General features: G+C 44.5%; 2 protein-coding genes across 4 annotated transcripts; one reads left to right on the forward strand and one right to left on the reverse strand.

Moving 5' to 3' along the window:
- Nucleotides 1-563: 563 nt before the first annotated feature.
- On the forward strand, nucleotides 564-9,306 carry daxx (death-domain associated protein). Of its 2 annotated transcripts, XR_010457414.1 has the most exons (12): nucleotides 564-669; nucleotides 1,358-1,608; nucleotides 2,027-2,398; nucleotides 2,611-2,742; nucleotides 2,909-3,025; nucleotides 3,327-3,558; nucleotides 4,655-4,824; nucleotides 5,031-5,196; nucleotides 5,344-5,911; nucleotides 6,026-6,158; nucleotides 8,135-8,249; nucleotides 8,586-9,306. XR_010457414.1 is itself a non-coding variant. In XM_064983729.1 (11 exons), the coding sequence occupies exons 1-11, from the start codon at nucleotides 579-581 to the stop codon at nucleotides 8,192-8,194; spliced, it is 2,292 nt and encodes a 763-aa protein (XP_064839801.1). In that variant the 5' UTR covers nucleotides 564-578; the 3' UTR covers nucleotides 8,195-9,306. The 2 variants fall into 2 exon arrangements, 1 of the variants encoding a protein (XP_064839801.1); XM_064983729.1 differs by having other exon boundaries at nucleotides 8,135-9,306.
- Nucleotides 9,307-10,373: 1,067 nt separating this feature from the next.
- LOC135552232 (zinc finger and BTB domain-containing protein 22-like) lies at nucleotides 10,374-16,241 on the reverse strand. 2 transcript variants are annotated; one of them, XM_064983731.1, is made up of 4 exons: nucleotides 15,960-16,241; nucleotides 15,007-15,228; nucleotides 13,909-14,787; nucleotides 10,374-13,778 (listed from the first exon to the last, which is right to left on the reverse strand). In XM_064983731.1, exons 2-4 carry the CDS (start codon nucleotides 15,226-15,228, stop codon nucleotides 12,840-12,842), a joined length of 2,040 nt encoding a protein of 679 aa, XP_064839803.1. In that variant the 5' UTR covers nucleotides 15,960-16,241; the 3' UTR covers nucleotides 10,374-12,839. The 2 variants fall into 2 exon arrangements, with proteins under 2 accessions (XP_064839803.1, XP_064839802.1); XM_064983730.1 differs by having other exon boundaries at nucleotides 15,007-15,233.
- Between the last annotated feature and the right edge of the window lie 1,405 nt (nucleotides 16,242-17,646).

A 17,646-nucleotide genomic window follows, 5' to 3' on the forward strand; every position in this document is an offset into this window, starting at 1 on the left:
ACTGTCAGTTGCAAGGAGCGCAACTGTATTCGCCTAATCACTTAATCCAAATGAAATACACATTCTTCTTATTTGTTTATGTTAATGCTATCAATATTTATCGTACGAGTCTCAGAAAAACAAAATAACGAATTTGTTTAGGTAAATGCACTATGCAGAAATCGCTCCGCCATTTCATGGTTGCTAAAATTCTCATAGTTTCAGTTTATGTGATAAAACAAGCAAGTATAATGTAGAAAATCATTTTACCAATATATTCTAAACCCGTTGTGAAATATAGTATTTAACAAAAATATTGTGTTTTCAGCTGTTTGAAGCTGGTGTACAAAAACGAAAGTAAAAGACTAAAAAACTTAAGAACAAGAAGCATAGAAATAGCGCACATAGAACAATTCTAGCACTTCTTAAACGTGCTTTCAATGAAGAATGACAGATCCATAACACACATTTATATGTGAATTTGTTCGGGTCGACCAAAAAGTGACTTATACAGCTTTAAACAAGTTGACGGGCAAATGTAGACAATTTGGACAAAACACCTGACGTGAAACTGGAGTAAAGTGAATAGCCAATGATCGATGATGTTACTGAGCGACAACCAACCAACAACCAATGGTAGGCTTGAATGTTCCCGAGCTCTTCGGGGCGAGACATTTCGGTATCAAGCGGGTAAGTTGACTATCATTGTTTTGTCCATAGCTAACCATGGTCTTAAAACAGTAGCTTTATTATATACATCTGCATTTCATACATAAAGCTAGTAAAATTATTTGTTTACATGTTGTCTTTGTCATACCCCTACCATTTTACCCGGAGAGATTGGCGCTTTCCTGAGCAGCCAGCTAACATTAGCTTGTTGCTAACTGAGGTTAGCGAGCTAGCCAGCCAGCCAACAAGGAAATAACAAACACAACAGTGGTGTTTGGAGTGTTTTTGCAGTGAACTTGTTTTTTTCCTGACAGAAGTTTCAACCAGCTCAAATCTAGTTTAATCAAAAAAATACTTAGTAATTAACTACTTAGCAAGAGTCCTCGACGTTAGCCTAGCATGCTAGCTCACGTTACTGGCGGTCAGTGTCTGTTTTCGTTGTAGATAAGCCTACAAAATATAAAGAATGTTTGTTGTTATAACATTTGTTTTAAATCGTGCTGGTGAAAAGGGACAGGGTGGGATTTACAATGGATAATAGGTAGCAGTGATGTTTGTGCCTGATCCTGTGTAATTTTCGTATTGTAAAAATGGTTGACCATTAATTGTATTGGATAGACTCACTAAACCAGATGGCATGACAGTGGTATGGTACTTTTGAATTTGCCCAAGGCATCATTTTAACACAGTTGTTTTTGCCGTCCCTCAGCAAAGAATAGTCCCTATCTGATGGCGGTTGCCTCAGCAGTAGTGATGGACAGCATTGTAATCCTTGATGATGATGAGGAAGAGGAGAGGCCTCGACCCTCTTCCTCCACCTCCTCTAAACCCTCAGCCAATCATCGTACTCCCCCAAAACTCCAACAGCCCGCTCCAACTCACATCACCCAATCTCCTTTTGCCACAGTGAAGAAAGAAAGCCATGTTCTTAAAGCAGAAAACCAGAAGCTATTTACTGAGGTAAGAGGGTACATGGATGGATGGTGGAGATGTTTGGTGCAGTCACATTACAAATATGTCAGTGGAGCTGCAACACTGGAAAGCACAACTACGGCTGTGGCTTTGAGTCTTTGCAGGCTATTAGTCCATCACGATCATGTCCGATCACGGAAGTCATAACGAATTTGTGCGTGATCCTTTCGAATTTTGGCCTTCCCACATCACTCTTAATCAGTGTTTTTTTTTTTCAAATCCCATAGTTTTGCAGGCTTTTGCTCAATCCCAGCACTAACACACCTGATTATAACTCATCTTTAAGCCCATGTATTGAGCAGGAACAAAGGTCTGCACCAACCCTGTGTGTCCCCCAGTGGAAAGATTGAACAACATTCTTCTAAACCCTTCTCCCTCGTTCACTCCCCTCCCTCGCTTTGTTCAGTTTGTAGAGTACTGCTCGGCCCACACACAGGACTGCCCTGAGGTCATGACTTTCCTGCACGCCAAGCACTCAAAGGCCTCGCCCAACTTCCTGGCCTCGGTGGAGTTCCGCAACACGCTGGGCCGCTGCCTGACGCGCGCCCAGGCCCGCCGCACCAAGACCTTTGTCTACATCAACGAGCTGTGCACCGTCCTCAAACAGCACTCGGACAAGAGGAGGCAGACTGTCGTGAAGGTGGAGCCTACCGCCGGGGAAAAGGAGATGAAAGAGGAGGCACCGACAGAGGAGCTACCGTCTACCTCGGGGCAGCAGGAAGAGAAGAACGAGGAGGAGGAGGAGGATAGGAAGACGAAGAAGGCTTCCCGGAGACAGGTCAGCAGCTCCAAGAATGGACAGAGTCCATGACTTCTCTATAGCTTTATTCCTATTCTGCCCAAAGTGTGCACTTGGTCACCCTCAAGGGTTTAAAAGCATTGATTTGGTGTAGATTACTATAATGTTTTGCATCTGATAGTTCATCATAAGGAGCAATGTGCCAGGCATATCTTCATATCTCGCTCTCTCTCTCTCTCTCGCTCTCTCAGATTGCGTACCTGGAGAACCTGCTGAAGATGTACAATGATGAGATCCGGCGGCTGCAGGAGAAGGAGCTGAGTGTCAACGAGCTAGAAGAGGAGGACTCCAGCTACATCCAGGAGCACAAGCTCAAGCGCAAGGTCAGATCACAGAGGCCTATTGGTTCCAATGGCTCAGTTGGTTGGAGTGTGAGGCTTGTAACGCCAGGGCTGTGGGTTTGATTCCTGCTTGAGCCACATACTAAATGTGTTAACTGTACATGACTTTGATAGATAGAAGCCACTGAAGTCCTCTCTCTCCTCTCAGATGATGAAGATCTATGATAAGCTTTGTGAGCTGAAGGGGTGCAGCAGTCTGACAGGCAGAGTGATCGAGCAGAGGATCCAATACAAAGGGACACGCTACCCTGAGGTCAACAGAAAGGTAACCAACATTGTTTATTGACAACCCAATGCTTTTTGACCACTGCTAATTTATGTTATATAGACTATGGATGAATATCAGATTTAAAACTAACCCCAGTATGAGATAATATCAAGGAATAAAAATAAATGCATGAAAACAATAACCATTTAAATTTTATTGGTCGCATGCAGATGTTATTGCGGGTGTAGCGAAATGCTTGTGTTCCTAGCAATTGATTTTGCTGTCCTTAGTGTTTGCTCATGGCGATACAGTACACTCTGACCCCTCCTCATCCTGCTCTTCCCAACCCCACTTGCAGATTGAGCGTTTCATCAACAGTCCCGAGGCCCAGCTGAATCCTCCCGACTACACAGACATCCTGCAACATATCCGCCGGGCCAACGAGCGCCACGGCCTTAACCTCAGCAAGAAGCAGCTGACCCAGATCGCTCAGGACGCCTTCCGCGAGACCGGCAACCGCCTGCAGGAGAGACGCCACCTCGACATGGTCTACAACTTCGGCTCGCACCTCACAGACCTCTACAAGCCCGGTAAGAGAGCTGTATGTTTCCGTCTGTGTGATGTCTGTAAGAATAAAGGGAATTACACACTAGGCTGGAAATTACGATACGATATTATCACTATACTTATGTGCCGATTTAAAATATGTATTGGGATTCTCATGATTCTATATGTATTGCGATTCGATACTGTGATTTTTATTGCGATTCGATGTTTCCAAACATATTGCTCACCATGGGTGTGTTTGTAAATTCGCTCTGGCTATCTACTCAGATTTCTGCTCACTCTCGTTTGAGCATGCCAGAGCGCAGAATAACTGATGAATTCACGAACGTCGGCAAAAACGCATAATTATATTGTTGCCAGCAGCGCAGTTACAGTCATCAACACTCTGGATAACATGAAAACAGCCTAACCAGCTCTGCTAGGGCGAGTAAAATGGTCAGTGAGCTGTTCCCACGTTTGTGTCTGGAAGTAGCTAGCCAACGTTAGCCAGTTAGCGTGGGTGCTTGACTGGCATTGTGAGGTCAGAACGCTCAGATCAACCCTACTCCTCGGCCAGAGTGTCCAGTGTGCTCTCTGAACGCTATGAATTTACAAACGGACAATCTGACAACGCTCTGAATTTACGAACGCCCTGAGGGCACTCTGGCACTCAAAATTGAATTGACAAACACACCCCCATACACATTAGGGCGGCAGGTAGCCTAGTGGATTATTGCATTGGGCCAGTAACCGAAAGGTTGCGACATCGAATCCCCGAGCTGACAAGGTAAAAATCTGTTGTTTTGCCCATGAACAAGTCAGTTAACCCACTGTTCCTAGGCTGTCATTGTAAATAAGAATTTGTTCTTAACTGACTTGCCTAGTTACATAAATGTTTTAAAAAATATATATGTATGTATGTATGTGTGTCTGCTGCAGAGAGACAAGAGCCATAAATGAGAAACATTGTGTGTGAAACTGTGAACCTGGTAGTTGACACAAAATTACAGAAAGAGTGACAACAGTATGCTGCTTTGTGGATATCAGGTTGGATGTGTGGGAACTATTTAAGAAGATGGACTACAAGGTCACTAACTCCTCTCACCCCCCCCCCTTTTTCATTTTGCCCACTCTTACCAGCCACTGACCCTGCCCTGTTGGACCCCACGTTGGCCCGCAAGCTGCGCTCTAACCGGGAGGTGGCTCTCTCCAGCCTGGAGCAGGTCATCTCCAAATACGCCCTGAAGCAGGACGACACAGAGGAGGAGGAGAGGGCTAAACGGATAGAGAGAGAGAGGCAGAAGAAAGAGGTAGGAGGAGGAGAAAGGTGTTGGAGACCAATTTACATTTTAGAAATGACTGGAGGTGACATTTTAAAAATGCTTTGTAATTCTGACCTGTTGTAGTCAGCCAACGCTTTTCCACATCTGCTTTGAAAATACATGGTATTTATTTACATAAATTACTATATCTGTCACCACTCACTGTCTGTCTTTTCTGTTTGTGTCAACGGAAGGGTCAGTCATCGGCGCTGGAGGCCACCACAGCCGATGACAATCCCCTGAAGAAGGGAGAGGGTGGTGAGGAGCAAGCTGAGGAGGAGGATGATGATGAAGACGACGAGTCGTCTGATCCAGACATCGAGGAGGAGATCCAGGCCAGCAAATCACAAGCAGGGCCAGGTGATGAGGATGATCATTTGTATTTACACGGCACCTTTCTCAAATTCAGTGTTTTAACCCGGTTTATCCTGGGGTTTGGCAACAACATGGAGAAATCAAATTTAAAAAAAATCTGTTTTCAACTGATCTGGGTTTTCTTTTTTTCAGAGGATGATGAGGAGGAGGACAATGAAGTAGAGGCAGCAAACGAGAGTGAGAACGAGGTGGATGGTGGGAGTGACAGAGACCAGGATGGAGAGGATGAAGAGAACGCTGAGGTGGACAAAGACTCCGTGATGAGCGGAATCAGCCCCATTTCTCAGGTTGACACCCCACGGATCTCCTCCTTAGTCGACGAATCCCCCACAGACAGCCCCAGCCAATCAGAGGCGATGGAGGTAGACAAGGAGAACGAATCATCCAATACCAACCTGACAAAGGAGGACATTGTTTCCTCCAATCACGTTTCAGCTGTGTCAATAAGCACTAGTGTGGAAACGAAGGACTCCTCAGCTTCCCCCATGGCGGCGAATCAGGTCTCTTTGCCACCGTCACCGGTGCTAATTTCGACCAATGAGGACTCCTGCACGGTCATCACTGAGACGAGGTCAGCGAATTGCAGCCCCAGGCCACCCAGTCCCAAAGACACCTGCAGAGGCAGGAAGAGAAAGAGGAAAGAGGATGAGGTGAAATCCAGGAAGTCTTTCAACGGGGTTCTAAGGCACCACAATGGGAGGTAAGGCTGTAGCACCAAAATGAATGGTGGGATAAAAAGAAAATCCATGGAGAATACCTATCCATTTTCAAATGTGGGGACTTGAATGAATGAATTTTCTCTGTCTGTGTGCAGTGACCGTGACCTCCCTCTGGACATGGATGTGGTGACCAGTAGCCCCCTGCAGGCGGACTCCACCAGGGAAGACTCTCCCACCCGGGAGATGGTCACCAGCTCCCAGTCCACCCCGCCTCCCAAGAAAAACAAGGTGAGGGTAAATGATGATTGCTGATGTTTAAATATCATGACACGACACATTTTTTTCCCACGTATGCTCAGCATATCAAACATACAGTGCATTCGGAAAGTTTTCAGACCCCTTGACTATTTCCACATTTTGTTACGTTACAGCCTTATTCTAAAACGGATTCATGTATCCCCCCCCCCCCCCCCCCCATCAATCTACTCACAATACCCCATAATGACAAAGCGAAAAACAGGTTTAATTTAAATAGAATAAAAGCGAGCCGCACACTCTAGGAGCTCAGATGCAAAAATGTAATACCAACGTTGGTATTATATTTTTGCATCTGAGCTCCTAGAGTGTGCGCCTCTCTTTTATTTTCAAGTTTCTACTCCGCTAGCCAGCACCTCGTCTTAATAGGTGTGCGTATTCTTTTTCTTAATTTAAATAGAATACCTTATTTACATAATTATTCAGACCCTTTGCTATGAGACTCAAAATTGAACTCATGTGCATCCTGTTTTCATTGGTCAACCTTGAGATGTTTCTCCAACTTGATTGGAGTCCACCTGTGGTAAGTTAAATTGATTGGACTTGATTTCAAAAGGCACACACCTGTCTATATAAGGTCCCACAGTTGACAGTGTATGTCCAGTGTTTCTCCTTTTTGCTGTGGTGCTTGCGCCGCAGCAAAATAATTTCCGCCACACAACAACAAAAATATGGAACATGAACAAATATTTCTGCTGAGGCGCATTTTGAGGATGCTAGAACAGTCCACATGTACTTTTCCTCTGCAAACAAAACGTGTAATTCATAGGAAAATCAAACAACCCCATAGAACAGCTTATATTACACACACATACCTAAATATTCCTCTTGTGGCGCATTCATGTTACAAGTGCTATAGGGAGGGAAACATGCATTCTATGCTGCTGCTACTCTGTTATTATCTATACATAGTCACTTTAACTCTACCTACATGTACATATTACTTCGACACCTTACTTCGACACCGGTGCCCCTTGACATTGACTCTGTACCGGTACCCCTTGTATATAGCCTCGCTATTATTTACTGCTGCTAATTATTTGTTATTCTTATCTTACTTTTTGGGGGGTGTTTTCTTAACTGCATTAAGTTGAAAGCATTTCACAGCGTGTGTGACAAATACAATTTGATTGAACTCTTTGGCATGAATGCCAAGCCTCACGTCTGGAGGAAACCTGGCACCATCTCTACGGTGAAGCGTGGTGGTAGCATCATACTGTGGGGATGGTTTTCAGCTGCAGGGACTGGGAGACTAGTCGGTATCGAGGGAGAGATGAACAGAGCAAAGTACAGAGAGATCCTTGATTGAAAACCTGCTCCAGACCTCTCAGAACCTCAGACTGGGGTGAAGGTTCACCTTCCAACAAGACAACGACCCTAAGCACGCAGACAAGACAAAGCAGGAGTGGTTTTGGGACAAGTCTCTGAATGACCTAGAGTGGCCCAGCCAGAGCCCAGACTTGAACCCTATCTAACATCTCTGGAGAGACCTGAAAATAGCTGTGCAGCAACGCTCCCCATCCAACCTAACAGAGCTTGAGAGGCTCTGCAGAGAAGAATGGGAGAAACTCCCCAAATACAGGTGTGCCAAGCTTGTAGCATCATACCCAAGAAGACTCGAGGCTGTAATAGCTGCCAAAGGTTCTTCAACAAAATACTGAGTAAAGGGTCTGAATACTTATGTAAATGTAATATTTGTTTACTTTTCATAAATTTGCAAACAATTCTAAACGTGTTTTTCTTTGTCATTATGGGGTATTGTGTGTCGATTGAGGGGGACAATTTAATCAATTTTAGAATAAGGTTGTAACAAAATGTGGAAAAAGTCAATGGATCTGAATACTTTGAATGCAGTGTGTGTGTGTGTCGTGCTCTAACTCCACTGCCGTGACGTCACTCGTGTACACTATACAAACCTCTTAACAATCTCCACTTTGTGTCATTTTCAGGTCAACGTGGCCACTCAATGTGACCCGGACGAAGTGATCGTCCTATCGGACTCGGAATGACCTCTGCCCCAACCCTACTGGGTGTTCAGACTTCCCATTGCTAGCCTGGAACCAGGTCTGTTTATGCCGCACAAACAGATCTGGGACCAGGCCATCCCATTACTGCCTCTTGACTTCCAAACCAGTGCCTGCTAATGTGAACTCTTGAAAATGCACACATTTTCAGATGGGAGAGAGCAAACTTTTCATTACAAATTGAAACTGGCAATGGACGTGGTAGTTTACCACCAGTGTTTACATTTTGTATTTATATGCCAATTTTTGCCCAGCGTCTGGATTGTGTGAGGGAGCAGTATCACGTCAGGTTATTTTTGTATTTTAGCTGTAAAAATGAGTTCAATTAGATATTATTTTACCCGTTTTTATATGTTTCTTTTGTCAATCCATTTAGGTGAGTGAATGAATGGGTGTCTGTTCGTATTCTAGAATGCCGGCAATAGAAGATGAACCAGCGGAACACCGAAGTACTGTATCTTAGATTTTATACAGAGCCAATACACAATCTACACGTCCAACTGTCAGCGTAATCATGGATCATTTGCTGTGTGGTTGCTGTGTCCACGTAGTGCAACCTAATGGCCTGAACAACGCTATTTCTCTCAAGTAGTTACAAGAGCAACTTGGTGGCAGATTGGCCATTTGTGTTCAAGGTGCCAAATGAACATAATTGAGCAGATGCATTGACGTAAACTGCCAGGTACAGCTTTGCGTTAACGTGAAATGTAGTGCAGTGTCTTACTTTATGCAGGCATAACCCCCCCCCCCCCCCTGAAGAAATGTTCACATTGACTTCGCAGAAATAGCTGTGTTCATGCTGATGGGTGTTGTTGTAGGGGAAGTTCATCTCGGCATGTAGTAAGCAGGTAGGAGTTTAGGTTGATTTGCATCAAAGGAACGTTCATAACGCCTCTTGCTTGAGACTGCAAATGGTGGTAATGATTTAATCAGACTCATTCTTTTTCAAACCTCCCTAAGACACTGATTGGATGCTGTTGTTTTGACCAATTCAAGAGGGTTACGGGGAAGGTCACTTATTTGTTATCTAATTTTCCTTTCAGTACACTGAGAAGCAAATAACACATTTCCTTTTAAATAAACTTTGATAAATGAAAGTGCTTTGTGGTAACTCATTTAAAGCAATTAGGTAAGTTGTCCTTGCAAACAAAGCGCCACATTGTTGCCCAAAGTTGTTGAACATGGCAGATAGATTTTCCGTGAATAAAGCCGACGTGGAATTAGTAATCACATGTCAGAAATGCGTGTTTGTTCTACATACCATATTTCTATCTGAACGTTCCAAAACGTCCCACTAAACACTCCACAGGTGTTTTGTGGGTAAAGGCATAGAAAAATGTGAATTGTACATTTGGAAATGCGATAATTTCTGTAATCTGTTATCTTTATACTTATTATTTAACTTGGCAAGTCTATTAAGAACAATGTGTGCTTTGGGGACCTAGATCCAACCCTTTTTGTGGGGGGGGGGGGGTCATTTTTGCAAAAAATGACACCCAAATTCAACAGAATGTGACTGGTAGAACGGGTGCTGTATGTGGAGGATGAGGGTTTACAGTAGGTGTCTCAGAGGGGAGTGAGACTTGAGGGTTTTATAAATAAGCATCAGTGATGTGTTCTATAAGGAGCCTTGGTGGCAAATCGGATGGCCAAATGGTAAAGAACGGGAGCACCTTTACCTGACGATCTATAAATTACATCTTCCTAATCTAGCATGGATAGGATGGTCACCCAAATCGGGGTTAGTTTGTCAGCTGGGGTGAAAGAGGTGCGATTACAATAGAGGAAACCAAGTCTCGATTGAACCTTAGCCTGCAGCTTGGACATGTGCTGGGATAAGGATGGTGTACTGTCTAGACATACTCCCAAGTATGAGGTGACTACCTCAAGCTCTAAACCCTCAGAGGTAGTAATCACACCTGTGGGGAGAGGGGCATTTTTACCCGAACCACACAACCTTTGTTTTGGAGGTGTTCAGAACAAGGTTAAGGGCAGAGTAAGCTTGCTGGACACAAAGCATTGTTGTAGAGCGTTCAACATAAAATCTGTGGTGGGGGCAGTTTAGTACAAGACCGTATAAAGACAAATGAAGGCCTTTAAAAAAAGTTGTTTCTTTTGTAACATAGATCGCACATGGGAACAAGGCACAGCTTGCTAAATTACACCAGGTATTTTATTTAGCCTTTTGATAAAGATCACATTGATGTACTTGGCCTAAAGTAACAATGTCTAAGAAAGACTTGCGCCTCGCTCACACCGACTGCGTCATTGTGTTTTGGTACGCCAGAAGTACATTCATTTCCAATGGAACACATCGTTTGCCTTGCAACATGGCAGTTGCAGTGCGTTCTGTGTGGTGCATACGTTGGATTTATCGAACGTATGCATAAAATGGTATGCGTAGAAGGCTTGACAGACCTTATAGGTGAATGTTGAACTTTTGTTGCACACAGACGATGCTGCGCAGTGACGCTGTAGGTGTGATCGAAGGCATTAGGCAACAGCTCCGGTTCCACACGCATGTGCAACAACAATCGTATTCAATATCAAATATGTAACCCAAAATATGCACTATTCAGAAGTTAAACAGTATATTTCAGACCTAGTGTACAGTAGCAACAAGCTTTCTATATTTTAACTTCACAATTTTTCCCTTTACGAAAAAAAGGTATTCCTGCCATAAAGATAAACTGGATACTGGCTGTTAAGTGTCATACAATAGTACAGACTTTAAGATCAACTGATAAACGTTACATGAAGTTGAATCCTTTTATGTGATGTAAATGCTATGAAATGAAGCCAGGCAAGTTATTGAACAGTCCTCTATTGAAACCATACTGTAAAGTCTTGAAACAGTCCATGGAATTCCTTTTCAATCTCACAAATAGCAGCCAACTTGAGAATTAAGAGGGAGTCAATACGAAACTCACTATTGACCAAAAGCACTCTCTATAAACAGTGGGATTTGAAATTGACACCCTTGATCATGAGAAAAATTACTAAAATATTTCAAATACAATGCTAAGAGAAATCCATTTTGTTTAATTTTTTTCCCTCAAAAGGTAGGGGTAAAAATGGACACCCCTGTTTTTGATACCTCACCTTGTGAGGATAATGACATTGAGCCTTTTTAAACATGTTTTATGAGATTGGAGAACACATTGGGAGGGATCTTAGACCATTCCTCCATACAGAATCTTTCCAGATCCTTAGTCTGCGCTTATGGACTGCCCTTTTCTGTCTGAAGACAGATGGCCATTTCTTTGTGGATCTTTATGTGTGCTTGGGGTTATTGTCTCACTGGAAGATCCAGTTGTGGCGAAGTTTCCTCCTCCTGGCCAAAATGTCCTGGTACTGGGTCAAGCTCAACTCTCAGTCTCCGGATTTGAAACCCAATTGAAGAGGGCAGTCCATAAGCGCAGACAAAGGATATGAAGGATGTGGAAGAGTTTTGAATTGAGGAATGTTCCAAAAATCCCTCCCAAAGTGTTCAACAACTCATAAAACATTTTAGAAAAAAGGCTCTGTGCAGTTATCCTCACAAGGTGGGGTATTGAAAAAAGGGGTGTCAGGAGTAAAATGATTGAGACTTTTAAGACAATCTTTCTCTGAGCAATTGTATTAGTATAAAATAATATTTCCAATTTTCTTTTGCATACAATATAGCTCAGTAACATTTATACTCATTTTTATCAAGGGTGTCTATTTTCAGACCCTACACCCACTGTGTGTTATAGTAAGGCAGTCAAATGAAGCATATAAATTAGTGTTAAATAGTTCAATATTCCCTATTTGATAAATCTAAACATGTCTTTCATTATAAACACTTAGTTTACGCTCACTTCAAATGCAATTTCCTCAACTGCTGCAATCATGACATTTTACCACATGATTTAACAGATAAGCACACAGACTACAAGCAACAAGTTTTTCTCCTGAATAAAAACAGCCACAACCTTCATAGAAGGTAAAACCAGAATCCTGGTGGATACAGCTTTGTTGAGTCTGCCTACTGTTAATAGTACTCAATGTCTCTCGAGGCATACATTGGAATTTGGCAGTTTGAGTAAGGAATGATCCGTAAGTAACCCAAGTGTCAGACTGTAATGATTTGTTGTCTACGATCAATATTAAATGAGGATGACTTGTAAACACACTATACACTTTATAGTTTTGCACCTATCATAATGGGAGCAGATTTGCAAGTGATGTAATACTGTACCGTAACACTGGAATTGGACATTGAACACATCACCCATGTGGAAGGGCATCCTATGAAACAAGACCGCAGTACTGCAAGGGTCTTCTTCACAGACACTTACTTGAAATGCACTCATTCCCTGGCAGAACAAAGCGTAGAATATTGTAGAACACATCACTTGCAACTTTCCTCTCGATTTCTAGTTTAGACTTTGCCAAAAGTAGTGTTGGTGAGTCATTATCTCTTTTGATTTTCTTACTGGCATGTGCCACAAAACAGTCATACAGAGAATAACCTTGACATGTCCAGTACACTGAACTGTACAATGGTCCCTAGCCATTTTCCAAGGAGGGGCACTTTCCAGGGGTCATTGGAATACCTCTCCAAAGCCCCTTGTGTTAAACACACAAATGGTGTTCACCCGTTTGGTCAAGTGACACTATCATTATCACCAACCTCAGACACTTCCTCCTCACACCCACCTTGGCTGACCCCCAGACCAAACACAGAACCTTGACCCTGCAACACGCTTGGAGAGTTGACCCCTAAGTGCGCTCCTGCACTGGCCATGGTCAGGCAAGAGACGACATTGTTGCTGCTACCTGTACTGGAATGATGTGGCGACAAGACAGAGATCCCAGTCCTGCCACCAACGACATCTTGACTGGCCGAGAGGGGGAGATGAGAGAGGTGCTGAGGGGAGACGCCATCAGTGCGGTCGGACCCTCCCCCATCCTCGCGCCTGCCAGCCGCCCCGCCACGTCTCTCGCAGTGGGAGCGGTGCCGCATGTAGCTGTCGCGCCACATGAACTTCTTGCCGCAGCCGTGGCAGTCGTAGGGCTTGAGCCCTGTGTGGGTCTTCATGTGCTCCGTCAGGTGGTGCTTCATCTTGAACTTCTTGGCGCAGACGGGGCAGTTGAAGGGACGCAGGTCCAGGTGCATGTTGATGTGGCGGTCGCGCATGCTCTTGTGGGTGAAGGTCTTTCCACAGTGGCACATGAACACCTTCCCTGAACCCCCGCCACCACCCCCATCCAGTCCATCTATGCCACCGCCCAAACCCCCCTGTGCTGACAAATGGACCGCTCCATGCTCTAAGTTTGCCCCTTTAAATGGTGCCCCAGCCATGCCTATTCCTATGGGTTGAGAGGAGTCTAAAGAGGATTGGCTGTACATGAGGATCTGGTTGCCTTGCATGTCTATGGGAAAGAGCTGAGCTCTAGCAGCAGACTGGACTTGGCCGAGTAGGGCAGAAACAGCTCTGCCACCACTCTGACCAGCACTGTCGTGAAGGTGCTGTGGGGGAGTCTGGTCCATCAAACCACTGTCAAACTTGAGGTAGTCTTCAGAAGATTGGCAGTAATCCATCTATGAGAAAAACTGATTCAGTTTGGTAATGATCCAAAAATACAGAAACTGACAGTTGTCCTCCTGATAAGTTAGAATGGTAAGTAGCCACATACATAGACAAACATTTCGCATCAAGGGTTTGACTAACCTGTGTCTCCATCTCATGGTCCGCTCTGCTCCTCAGCTCTCCAGACAGAGTCCTGACATTGGATATGTTGAACGTCCTCTCCCTCAACATCTCCAACTCTCTCTCCTCTTCCTCATCTGGCCCTTCCTCCCCCGACACCACAATCAGGTCATCGTCCTGTGGTCTCTCCGTCTTCACCACCAACCACTGCTTCCGGGGCATGATGCTGGGCTGGCTGTAGGTGGGTCGCTTCTGGAGAGGGGAGGCGTCCCCGTCTTGGTAGGACGACACTCCGAAGCTGTCGCTGACTCCAACCTCTTGGTCCGAGACAGAGGTTGTCCGTTTCCTCCTGCTGCTCCCTTGCTTCCTATGGTACAGGAGCTCTTCTTCATCATCCTCTTCGATCAGGAAGGCCTCCTCGGCCCCAGAAGGGGTGCAGTAGCTGGGAGTGGCGTTCACGCCTTCCTGCCCTGCAGCTCCAGCTGCCCCCCCTCCGAAGTTGACATCTCTGGGGCTGAAGTAGTTGGTGCTGCTGGGAGACTGGCTCTCACTCAGGGATGGGCGGCTGGGAGGGTGAGGGGCTACCTGGGTGTTGCTTCCACCTGTTTGGGCACTCCCAGCCCCTAGGGAGCTTTCACTGCTACTGCATCCAGGGTTTCCCTGCACTCCCCCAATGACCCCCTGGGATGCGCTACCCACCACCCGCCCCTCTTTGAGGAGCTCTGTGCACTTGTCCACGATGTGCCACATCTGCAGCACGCTGCCCACGGTGAGGTAGTTGACGATGTCTTCGCGGAGCATGCGCAGCTGGCCCGTGTAGGCGCAGCTCAGGACGCTCTCGAACGCCAGCGGGTCCATGACGGCAGGGATGGAGACAGTGGACATGTTCTTCAAGAGCACCTGGGGGGGGGGGGGGGGGAGACAGTTAATGATGGCTGCCCGACATCCCAATGCACAGAATCAAAGTTATCGTAAGCTCTCACTTTAGTGCAGCAAGTTGCATAGTGCCATAGGCCTTGGACGAAAACTATCTACATGAGGCACTATCAGAGGCTGTTAGAGCTACACTAAGTTCAGTCTGGCTCTGCAACGCACCAGCAAGCAGAACAAGACACACACCTGGTCGTGAAAGTAGGGTGAGGATGCAGCTAGCACACAGCGGTGGGCCTTGAACACCTTCCCCTGGACCTGGATGGAGAGGTCACAGAGCTGGCCCTCCTCACGCTGCCGATTCAGGCTGTCCAGTACAGACGCCTGGGAGCTGGGGAAGCACACCTGAACCACCGAGCCAGAGGGGGCACCTGAGCTGCTACAGCCCTGCCCCATTGACAGAGAATGCATCTAAGCTTTTGAAGAGATGGAAAGTTAAGTTTGTGACAGAATAATTCAAAGGCCACGTTATATCAAGTGGTGGATGAATGTTTTATATCCTTTCATTTACCTACAAGTAGGCAGTTTTCCTAAGATTGACCCTTTATTAGTGCTTATTAATGCCTACCACAAAACATTGTTCGACCACATTCCCGAAACAGTAATATGAAATTGCACTAGGTGGTCAATCAACCAATCAAAACGAATGTAATGTAAGCTAAGCTTTAAAGATCACAACCGATTCTTTCTTGTAATACATTGACTCAAATTTCTCTGAATGACAGACACTACCTTGAGACTCAAAAACATTTATTAACATTTTGATGGGGTTAATGTTACAGCCTACAGATTGGTTCTATAAATCAAAGTTGTCAGATGCATAGCAAAATAACAGATAGCAATGCAATTAGTTAGCACAGGCTTGCAGGCAGTCAATTATTCTAACCAGCTAGTATTTGTAGCCAATCTAGCTAGCTAGTAGTAAAGCATGCTGGTGTGTCAACAGTCTGCGCCGGTGGACATGCGTTGAAAAGGCAGTGTTTGGAGTTTCTCTCGTTACAAAGCATAGTAATTTTCAAGCTCTTAATCGTGAGAGCATCATTTAGCTACAACTAAAAACTGCCTTCAATATCTATCTACTGGTAGTTAGCTAACATTGGCTTGTTAAAACGTATCTAGCTAGCAAGCTAAACACAACTTACCGTTTCAGAAAATGTGCACCTTTGAAACAATAATGTCAAGCCAGACTCTACACCGACAAGCTACCCTCTCTCCGGTGTTTACATATACATTTCCAATGGTATGATTTGTTTTCCATCGTGTTTGGCATACAACCCATCATGCGCCGCCTTTGAAGAAATGCCAGACGACTAAAAAAGTAGCAGGGTTGTCTCGATTACCGACTAGACACTGGAGGTAGCATAGCAACCAAGCTAATTCAACCTCTTGTGGCGTTTAGTGAAAGTGGTAAAACAAAGAAGAGGTTAGTTAATTAAACCAGATGTATACTGGACAAAAATATAAACGCAACAATTTCAAAGACTTTACTGAGTTACTGTTCAAGGAAATCAGTCTAATTAATTAATTAGGCCCTAATCTATAGATTTCACATGACTGGGAATACAGATACGCATCTGTTGGTCACAGTTACTTAAAAAAAACTAGAGGCGTGGATCAGAAAAACAGTCAGTATCTGGTGTGACCATTTGCCTCGATCAGGCTGTTGCTTATTGTCACACTCCTCTTCAATGGCTATGCGAAATTGCTGCATATTGGCGGGAACTGGAACACACTGTCGTACACGTCAACCCAGGGAATCCCAAACATGCTCTATGGGTAACATGTCTAGTGACCCCTCAAGTGGATGGATTATTTTGGCAAAGGAGAAATTAACAGGGATGTAAACACATTTGTGCCCAACATTTTAGAGAAATCATCTTTTTGTTACAAATGGAACATTTCTAAGATGTGAAACATGGGACCAACACTTTACATGTTGCGTTTATATTTTTGTGGATATAATGAGATGCTCATATCTCCGCCCTAGGCGGTCTGCATATTAAACCCATAGAAACACATTGGGATTATTTTGAACATATTTAGTGGCGAGTGAACGCTCTCACTTCGCCTCTTCCTCTCTGAATAAATTGTATTTCAGTTTAACCTCTCTGAAACAGATCTGGAAGGTAACATCATCAGACGAAATAACCATTCTGCTTAGCGGGGGGAGATTTTAGCATGTAAATCTTGGTGGGGCAAACAATAAATGTTTATGCATGCCAGCAAAGCCACAGCACTAAACAATACATTCATTGCGCTACAACCGTGACAAAACAGTGCCGACAAACTGTTGGGACAGCTTTATGTAGGCCCTAACAGTAGAGCTTTCTTTTCAGCACCATGGAGTGAATCCTTACACCATGGAGTGAATCCTTACACCTACATCAGCAGAGCCTTGTCTGGCAGCGAAACAGTTAATTCAGCCTCATTTACTGCCTTTTTGAAAAACAAAGCTGATATGGCTGACTTGATTAAACAAATGTGGTTTCTACTGACAGTTGAGATGTACAGACTATGGTATAAGGGGACGACGAGCGGATAAGAGGCGATCCGTAATTTCGATTAAGACTTAATGCTAGGACAGACGTAGTCAATATAACTATTTGTTCAGCTTTTGAAATCTACAGCGACAGAATTCAGAACATGGTTCATCCTTACAGTATTCTCCCTGTACACCAAGCCAGAACCGTAGGATAAATGGGGGCATATAAACAGACTAGGAAAGCTTTTACAATACTCAATGATTACATTTCTCTAAAACAGGCTATAGGCTACATCTGCAACATCAAGTCAGAACAGTAGGCTAAATTATTAGGGTGATGCACATGG

This window comes from Oncorhynchus masou, chromosome 13, assembly GCF_036934945.1.
Source record: "Oncorhynchus masou masou isolate Uvic2021 chromosome 13, UVic_Omas_1.1, whole genome shotgun sequence".
Taxonomy (NCBI): Eukaryota; Metazoa; Chordata; class Actinopteri; order Salmoniformes; family Salmonidae; genus Oncorhynchus; species Oncorhynchus masou.

Bases quoted from the DNA above. Each gene is read 5' to 3' on its own strand.
- daxx (XM_064983729.1), top strand. From the start codon at position 579: ATGATGTTACTGAGCGACAACCAACCAACAACCAATGGTAGGCTTGAA. The intron at 3,026-3,326 runs GTAACCAACATT...CCCCACTTGCAG, and splicing joins ACCCTGAGGTCAACAGAAAG to ATTGAGCGTTTCATCAACAG. The intron at 4,825-5,030 runs GTAGGAGGAGGA...TGTCAACGGAAG, and splicing joins GAGAGAGGCAGAAGAAAGAG to GGTCAGTCATCGGCGCTGGA.
- LOC135552232 (XM_064983731.1), bottom strand. From the start codon at position 15,228: ATGCATTCTCTGTCAATGGGGCAGGGCTGTAGCAGCTCAGGTGCCCCC. The intron at 14,788-15,006 runs GTGTGTGTCTTG...CCCCCCCCCCAG, and splicing joins CACCCTACTTTCACGACCAG to GTGCTCTTGAAGAACATGTC. The intron at 13,779-13,908 runs GTTAGTCAAACC...TTTTTCTCATAG, and splicing joins ACCATGAGATGGAGACACAG to ATGGATTACTGCCAATCTTC.